This window comes from Lactuca sativa, chromosome 8 (genome assembly GCF_002870075.4).
Source record: "Lactuca sativa cultivar Salinas chromosome 8, Lsat_Salinas_v11, whole genome shotgun sequence".
In the NCBI taxonomy this organism is placed as follows: Eukaryota; Viridiplantae; Streptophyta; class Magnoliopsida; order Asterales; family Asteraceae; genus Lactuca; species Lactuca sativa.
Window position 1 is genome coordinate 65,516,611 of NC_056630.2, and position 9,832 is coordinate 65,526,442.

The following is a 9,832-nucleotide window of genomic DNA, read 5'->3' on the forward strand; positions in this document are numbered from 1 at the left end:
ATATAGGATTAACCTAACGTTTCAATTACTGTTATACCCTTATGCCATTTTTAAAGTTACACTTTACTACCAATAGTTTTAGAACTAAGTGAAGATTTTTTTGCCACATGATCTTCTCTTTCATTTTGACACTTGTCATTTTGTGAGAGTTTTAGAAATTTATTTTCCACTTGTCATTTTTTTAAGGATTTCTATTTTTTTAAAATAAAATTCCATAAAATTGTAATGGGTTCTATAAGGAAATAAAATCATCTTATTAATTTGATAATAATTACATTCTGTTATGTAAAGTATTATTTTATAAAATATTTCATGTTTATATATTGATATTAAATTTTTATTTTTAATAAACTCATGTAATAAGTCTCACACCTAATTAATGAACGAAAAAGTAGATTTATGATAAAATAGAATATTTTTGCAAATTTGAAGGTTTTTATGGCAACTCCACCACAACCAAAAAAAAGGAACGAAATATGAACTAGTACATGAATATGATATCATTAGAGTAGTTTCAAGCCTCGAATACAACAAATTAACATGCGAGAAGCAGCCATCCATGCCAAACTTTTATTTATTAAATACTTCATATTTTTATTAGCTAAAGGCACACATGTGTAACTGCGTACATTCCTTCATATGCTTAAGGACTTAGGGGTCTATTTACGGCTGGCATTCTCGTCCATCTCTTTGAGAATAGTAGTCATAAAGTCCATCAGCGAAGTTGGATAGGGTACATCTTCATCTGGCTTCTCAAACGCATAGGTGTAAATGGCAAATTTTTTACCACCTTTTTCTTCAACATGAAATATTATTGTGAAGGTCTTGTATATCTCAACTAATTCTCCTCCAATTACCTTGAACACGATTTTGTGGTTTTTCTCGTCTACTGCTTCAATTATTTGTTTTGAAGCTTGCGGTTTCCCATCTTTTTTCCATGCAAAAAGAAGAGTTAAAATGGAATGGTAGGGGTGAATAATATTCAATGATTCATGTCAACAACGATTGGTTATTGATTATGTTGATTCAAACAGAAAATTGATGGTAAATTAGAGTGATTGTTTTTAGCTATGATTATGTTAAATTTACTTCTTTTGAGTATAATCTAGCCTGAAAGTAGGATAAACGATAAAAAAAAACAATGCAAAAAAATAAATTTAGCCTAAACACTTACCATTGGTAAAGTTCCAGCAAATGGTGGATCCAACATCACCTCTTTGACCACTAAGCAAGTCACAGCGATACATCTTATTAGAGCACATGGGAGGAATATCATTTGGTTTGAACCTCAAAAGATCATGCAACACATCTCCACCTGAAGTTATCTCTACCTGTCCAATAAGATTTACTGTTTGAGCCATCTCTTAGGTATTCCAAAGAAACCACTTGTGTTTTGAAAAAAGATAAGTGCAATATACAGATGCCATCAGCCTTTTTATAGTAGTAATGGTTGACATGCATCATTTCTTTTTATTGATATTGATTTATATATAACTAATATGCAAATAATAATAATAATAATAATAATAATAATAATAATAATTAAATAAAAATAAAATAAAAAATAACATGAGGTAACTTCATGTTATCTTTTCTTTAAGGTAAACTTTAACCAAGATTCATATTCGTTTCAACTTCATGTTATCTTTTTTCTATTAGGGTAAACTTTAACTAATATTCATATTCGTTTCAACTTTAACCAAGATTCATATTCTTTTCAACTTTAACAACCAGAAATAGGCTAGAAATCGGCTCTAATACCATCAAAAGAAACACGAAATGATAAAGAACATAAAACTTCACAACATCAACAATTTGTATTCATAAAGAACCAGTTGGTTTTGAACGAACTTACACATCAACCTCACTACAAATTCACTCAAACTCTCAATACAAGAATCCTCACTAACTAATATACACTCAAACTAATCTAGAAATGAAGCATCAGAAGAACAAAGACTACGAACAAACACTAGAAAAAATCTAAATGTTACATAGAAAAATATCTAAGTGTGTGTGACAAAAAATGAAGTGTGTTAGCTTGAAACATACTCACACAGAGAAACTATACTTCGGGGCAAACTATCGAATACGAACCGGGTAAACTCCACCCAAGTTATTAATGGATAAAACCAACACCTTTTCTTCTAATGACTTTCTCACAAAGTAAGTCGTAGTGCACATAAATGAATAATATGTCAAAACTAGTCCTCCTGCATAAAATCTTTACAAAAAACTACAATAACACATATACAAAATAAACCCAATGTTATAAATATTCACACATAATTAGTTTGAGAATACATGTCATTATCTGAACATTATTTGAAAACTAAATATACCAGTTAATTACTCGTTCTTTTCTGAACATCATATAAAATCTACTCCTAAATTATTCATAATTCCACGTAGGTCTACAACGAGACTTGAACCTTCGACCTCAAAGATAGAAAGAGAGAACACCACTTGATACCGTTGGCTATAAGCTCTTTGGTCGTTCTTCTAATTCTCTTATACATCTCTTCATCTTGAACTACAGCATATACAACATCAGTCCTCTTCTTCCACCATAACACCACCCATAGAAAGCAATCCCCTTGACCATTTCACAGAAGTATTCCATTCGAGCGGCATTATGATTGGGATTTTAATAGTGCATTGTTAGAAATTTATAGTTTACAACGAAGTTGGAACTGCTTTAAGGTTGGAATATCAACTAGGCCTTTTAGATAAACATAAATTTTCATAAATTAAATTATATATAGAGCTTCTTAAAATATACTACATACAGAAGTAGTCGGAAAGTGTATTTGCATATATTAAGTCGTGATGGTTTAAAAGAACTGGTTTGGCATAAGAATCAACTTAAAATTGGCTTACGTGCAACCTTTGTTTGCCATATTGCAGTCTGTGTTCTAGGATGGACGTCATACTTATCAGTAAAAAGTTCATTAGCTTTGAACATAGATTGTAAGTACGAGCATTTACATTTAGTCATTTACCTACACCTTTTTTTTTTTTTTTTTTTTTTTTTTTTTTTTTTTTTTTCTTTTGAACCCTTTGGATATGACAATTAACAAAGTCGATTTCTATGGCCAGTTAGATTCGGAAATGTTTGGCCATTTACCTCCAATAAAAAATATGCTACTTATGTCAATTTGCTTGGAATAAAAAATATTTTGTACATATACATACCTTTGGAGCATATTCGTAAAAGTATTATTAAGACCACTTATAAGTTGCTTTCGTTGTTGAAGTATTATTTGATGAAGTGATTCTTATGTGGACCTAATATGTTATTCTTATACACTTGTTACATCGATTACCATGGATAAAGTTTTAGGTAAAAACGAGCCTTTCTAAGAATATGTATTTTTTAATCAATTTACCAAATTCATATTTATATCTATATATCTATTATTTTATTATAATAGATATAAAAAATCATATCTATTTAAAACTCATAATTTTTAACTTATCTCTTAATTACTACATATCAAATGGTTTTTTATGATTGTATTAAACATTATTTTGATACTAAAACTTTTTAATCTTACTTAAAAGTCTTTCAAATGTAGATTAAATTAATAGGTTTTAAAAATAAGACGAGGAAATATGGACTTGAAGACACATAAAACTCTAATTTAAAGATTATGATTTGTGAAATAATTTTTTTATAGGCATTTTAACCAAATATATTATTATAGTGGTTTTCATTTGATTTGTTTGTTCATTTTAATCTTTTATTATTTATTTATGTTTTCATATTAGAGTTTTTATTTTTATTTGAAATATGAATATTTTATTTTTATTGTTTTTCATTTTCAATTTGGAAGTTAGTTTATATGTTGTTGTTTTACGATCTACTAACAAAATCGAAAACCAAAATAATCAAAATGCTTGTTAGGTGGTGATGGATGACATGTTAATTATACAAATTAAAATTATATGTTAGTAATAAATAACGTAACAAGATCATAAAGAATTTATCACGAGTTATATCAGCGATGTAGCTTTAATAAAAGTCATGGAAAACCAGCTATAGTAAACATTCACCTTAAATATATGAAATTTTTTATAAAATGTAATTTAGTTTTTTCATAGAAATTTTGGTCTAATAAATTATACGGGTATTTTCAAGTATAAGATTTTATCTTTATTTAGTAAATTATGGATTTCAAAATCAAATTTGCTCAAAAATTAACTGGTTGTTTTAGATTTATCTCTAGATTTCATGGTTATCGTTTTTAGTTCATGAAAAGAGTGTAATGAACACGAGGAGAAGATTATGAACACTTATCTTACTAACGAGAGATGATGAGTGTGATGAACAAGATGATGTGACATTTTTTTTTGGAAATCAGGCCCTTTAGTTTACACTTCATTGCAGCAACAAACATTACAAGAACAACACTTGATACATGATTTTCAAGAAAGATGAATAAAGGGAGGAAAAACAGATTTTTGTGACTCTATATATAACGCCTAGTTTCTGGTACGTATTTAACTTAAATTTATTCTAGTTTATAGAGCAACTCGACGAGTTGCGAGCCCCAAACTCGTCGAGTACAGATCATAAGGGCTGCATAATTTAAGTAACCTACTCGACGAGTTGGGAGGCCTCAACTCAACGAGTAGGCTGGTAGAGATGAAACCCAAATTTCAGGGGTTTGCACCCTATTTAAATACCTTAAACCTTTCATGTTGGCCTCATTTCCAGCCTCCACGTCCTAAACCCTAAATCTCGAAACCCTAATGCTATTGTGAATGTTTGTGAGTTATTTCAAGTGTTTTAGTGTGTGTTTTGAATCCATTGGAAGAAGGAGAAGCTTGAAGATACAAGAAGGGGTTTGTAGATCATTTAAGACTTTACGTGATCATTTAGTCCCTAGAGTCCAGATCTATGATCTCATGGTCTACCTTTTTGTTTCGATGGTGTTCGGATTAAGACCTTGACCTTTTTGGGTTAGGGTTTGTGCTTAATCCATTTAGGAAAGGTACTAATAGGTAAAGTTGGAAACATTACCTTTCTAGAGGCTTTTCCAGTCTAGATCTGGAATATAAGACTTGGATTTGAAGAATAAAGGCTTAATACAATATGAAGGGTTGACAAACTGATGAACTCGACAAGTCCATCAGGGAACTCAGCGATTTGGTTTGGAAAGTTCCTGTTTTTGTTGAAAAGGAAGGAACTTGACGAGTCCACAAGGGAACTCGACAAGTTGTACTGGGAAAGTCACGATTCTGTTAAGTAGGAAGAACTTGGCGAGTTGGAGGAAAAATCGACGAGTTGGATCGCGATTTCATGATTCTGTGATTTATGGGAACTCGGTGAGTTGGGAGTAAACTTGAAGAGTTGAGTCAACTCGGAGCGTTGACTTTGACTTTGACGTAGACTTGACTTTGACTATAGTTGACCCTAAAGGGTTATGAGCATGAAATGGTATCTAAGGGGTTACTTTGGTTCAGGGAGTGAGTAGAGCTGATTTCGGACAGAGACGTTTCAACTATCATCCGTAATTTGAGGTGGGTTTCCTCCTGGATTGAACTGGACGAAGGCACCAATGTCGGCCCGTATGCGTTATGTGTGCTGATTAGTAGCTAAGTGTGGGAAGCGCCCGTATCTTAGCATTATTTGAGTATGTATATGGAATGGATTGGTAGATTTGGTTATACTTGTTATCTGTGTGATATTTGTATGTGCTCTTAGTTAGCTAAGTGTGGGCAGGGCCCGTAACTCCTAGATAGCCAAGTGTGGGCGGGGCATGTATATCTTAGATAGATAAGTGTGAATGAGGCCCCTATCTCATTAAGCATGTGTGGGGACCATACTTCTTAGGGCGGGGCCCGTTATCCGAGTGTGGGTGATGCCCGTATCTCTTTGAGTGTGGGCGGGGCCTGTATCTCCTATTTGCATGTTATGTGTATGGTATGTGGTATTTTGGGGAGACTCGCTAAGTTTCGTGCTTATAGTTTTTAATTTTGGTTTCAGGTACTTCTAGTAGGAAAGGGAAGAGCTCGGGATGACTGCATTACACACACCATGATGTTTAGCTTAGGATGTTACTCTGATATATTTGACATGTGTTTTGATATGGATATACCGATTATGATATTTTGAGATACTATGGTTTCTGTTTTGATAAGATGATTTTAATAACTATGGTTTATTTAATGATTTAAAAATGAAATTTTTGGTCGTGATTTTTGGGATGTTTCAAGTCGGTATCAGATTCTTGGTGTGAGGGATTCATCGAGTGTGTCTGAACTCAAACTGAGGACTTTGTATGAAAATTTTCAAAGAAAACCATTTTTTTTTACAAAAAAGGATTTTGAAAAGAGAAAAGGGTGTGGTGCATGCAATCAACCGAGCTCAAGTAAGTTCTCCCAAATTACCCGTACACATTTATGTTATGATATGAATTGTGATTATGAGAACTGCATACTAGATTAGGGCTAAGGATCTAGGAAGGATGCCTCGTATGCCTACTATATGAGCTTATTGAACTGCAAGCTAGTACTAATTAGTCAGTGATATGATGGTCTGATTAGGATATGTTTGGTTTTGTTTATTCGATGCCCAAATGCTGCTTGCTTTGTTCTTTTAGGAGTTCTAGCTATCTTTAACTAACTAGTAAACGAATACGTTAAGTTACATATTACGAGGACTAAATAATTTCAGAAGGTTAGGTTTAGCCTTATTTTGCAGCTCTTCTTTGAATCTAACCGTCGTAGGGAGAGACCTCTTATTCAAGAATTATTTGGTCTTAGTAATATGTGATGATATTCGCTAGCTAGTTAGGAAAAGGTAGCAGAGAATTCTTATGCAACTGATGGTGGAGAGTGGGTCGGAGATTACCCTAGGGCAAGCCTAGGATAAGATTTGCGCGGAAAGCAGTAGTAGTGAAAGGGACTTGGTGGAGTCAAGGCAGTTCTTGAGGAAAGTATGGATAGATGTTGAAGGTAGTATAGGCCCGTACTACTGAAAGCATAGGATCCGTACTCGAATCAAGGAAGGCTGAGATGAATCTAAGGAAATTGTAGCGTGTGAGATCCCTTGAATTATAATGAGTATTCTGATGACTTTTATGGTGTATTTTCAGTATGGTGACGCTACGTACTTGAAACGACCCAAAAATACGACCCAAAAATTTCGTTTTCAACATAACCAAAAAACCATAATCTGAGTGTCATATCATAAACCATGCATGATGTATCTCAAAATAATAATGAAAACATTGTGCGGAAAGCTGTATCATATCCATGTCATATAGAAATCAAGAACCAAATCATCTCCCAGGATAAAAGCTGAAGCGGTGGTGTGTGCGATGCCATCATCCCGAGCTCTTCCCTCTACAAGCGGAAGTACCTGAAACCCAAACTGAAACTGTAAGCACGAAGCTTAGTGAGCTCCCCCAAATTACCACATACCATACAATAATATATCAAGCACATACGGGGCCTTGCCCCCTCCATCGGACCGAAGTCCGAAGCTGACTGACTGGGACCTTATCCCCTACATCGAACCGAAGTCCGAAGCTGACATCGGACCGAAGTCCGAAGCTGACTGGGACCTTGTCCCCTACATCGAACCGAAGTCCGAAGCTGACATCGGACCGAAGTCCGAAGCTGACTGGGACCTTGTCCCCTACATCGAACCGAAGTCCGAAGCTGACATCGGACCGAAGTCCGAAGCTAACTGGGACCTTGTCCCCTACATCGAACCGAAGTCCGAAGCTGACATCGGACCGAAGTCCGAAGCTGACTGGGACCTTGTCCCCTACATCGAACCGAAGTCCGAAGCTGACATCGGACCGAAGTCCGAAGCTGACTGGGACCTTGTCCCCTACATCGAACCGAAGTCCGAAGCTGACATCGGACCGAAGTCCGAAGCTAACTGATCATAGCATAACATATCACTAACATGAACACACATAATCTTGTCTGAGCCACGAAGGCATCAAACATGCTAACTACTGCATCGGATAACATCCGGATACTACTGCTAGCTAAACGGGCCGGCATTGTGGCCTTAGACCCGTTCCTACTGAAAGGAAACTCACCTCGTAAACTGGCGGCTGAGTGTGTATGTCTGAAAGCTACCGGCTGCTGCTCCTGAATCTCCTCGGCTACAAGCCCATGAACACACTCAATCAAATACTAAACACTGCACTTGGGGTAAAATGACTCTTTTACCCTTGGTCAAAGTCAACTTACTTTTGGGGCTGACTCGCCGAGTTGGGCCACCCAACTCGCCGAGTCCTACTCTCACCTCTCAGTTCTACATGCTGCTACTCGTCGAGTGTGGCATCGACTCGACGAGTACCCTCTTGATCCAAGAACTCAGACAATCTTCATCCGACTCGCCGAGCCGTATGAACAAACTCGACGAGTTGTTCATGATCCTAAGAAGATTGCCTTGGACTCGCCGAGTTGTATGAACAACTCGCCGAGTCCCTCCATCACTGAGTCTACCCTCAACTCGCTGAGTCTACTCTCTAACTTACTGGATTCACTCGACGATGCTCAAAATGAAGGACTCGGGAACCCGCGACCCAACTCGCCGAGTAGTTCTTCCCGACTCGCCGAGTTGCCGCCATGCAACTGATTTTTACTCGATCTTGTTTGAATCCAACACATACAATTGATAGATCTGAGTCCAATAAGCTGATTTACCACGTAAAGTTTCCAACTTTACGTGCACAACCTCATGAATAAGGGAAATAAGGCTAAAAGATGCATAAAATGGGTAGATCTATGATTATTATGCAAAGTAACTCCAAAAAGACAGTAGATCTGGGCTCTACAACACCCCAACACTCAGATCCAAAGGTATTTCGACTTATTAAGACATTCATGCAAACATAAGGCTTTGAACAACATCAAATAGCTCTTAGAAGAGCTCTAATGGAAGATTAAAACATATAACAAGAAGGGAACTCCGAAAATACCTCAATAAACTCAGATTTGCCCTTGGATCTTTGCACTACAACTCGATTCCTTGCTTCTTTCTTCTTCTCCTTCTTCACACCTTCACAAAATGGCACCAAATCACTTATAGGCTCTCAAGGAAGGATTAGGGTTTTCTCACTGTGTTCTCAGGGTGAGGGAGGCGAGAATGGGGCTATAAGATGGTTTAAATAGTGGGCAACCCGTGGATTTAGGGTTTCATCCAGACGGATGGACTCGCCGAGTCCAGGATATGGACTCGCCGAGTCCCCGGCTCACGCGTGCTCTCAGCCGCGACCCCACTCGGCGAGTCAGGCTATGAACTCGCCGAGTTCCTTTTGCAAAACTCACAACAATTACCAATAAATTAACATACCAGGAACGGGTCGTTACAATTCTCCCCCACTTGACTCAGACTTCATCCTCGAAGTCTGCTACGGCTGGATCTGCAAATAACTCTGGGTAGTGCTCTCTCATCTCCTCCTCAGCCTCCCACGTCCACTCAGACCCCTTCCGGTGCTGCCACTGCACCTTTACTAACTGAATTTCCTTGTTCCTCAAGGTCTTGGCCTTCCGGTCCAAAATCGCGACCGGTCTCTCAATATAATTCAGGCTACTATCAACCTGAATATCCTCTAGGGGAACGACTGCTGATTCATCCACCAAACACTTCCTCAACTGAGACACATGGAAAGTGTTGTGGATCTGACTAAGCTCTTCAGGAAGATCTAACCGATAAGCAACCCGACCCACCCGGGCCGAAACCCTGAAAGGACCAATAAATCTGGGGCCCAACTTGCCCCTCTTCCGGAACCTGATGACACCCTTCTAAGGTGAGACCTTCAGAAGGACCATATCTCCCACCTGGAACTCCAAGTCCGAA

The 9,832-nt window shown here is 37.0% G+C and overlaps 1 protein-coding gene across 1 annotated transcript; it reads right to left on the minus strand.

Moving 5' to 3' along the window:
- Positions 1–477: 477 nt before the first annotated feature.
- LOC111899314 (kirola) lies at positions 478–1,418 on the minus strand. The gene is made up of 2 exons (XM_023895168.3): positions 1,175–1,418; positions 478–928 (listed from the first exon to the last, which is right to left on the minus strand). The coding sequence occupies exons 1-2, from the start codon at positions 1,359–1,361 to the stop codon at positions 660–662; spliced, it is 456 nt and encodes a 151-aa protein (XP_023750936.1). The 5' UTR covers positions 1,362–1,418; the 3' UTR covers positions 478–659.
- Positions 1,419–9,832: the final 8,414 nt, after the last annotated feature.

Coding starts and splice junctions, on each gene's coding strand:
- LOC111899314 (XM_023895168.3), bottom strand. CDS start 1,361: ATGGCTCAAACAGTAAATCTTATTGGACAGGTAGAGATAACTTCAGGT. Junction 929..1,174: donor TTGCTGGAACTTTACCAATG/GTAAGTGTTTAG, acceptor CATGGAAAAAAG/ATGGGAAACCGCAAGCTTCA.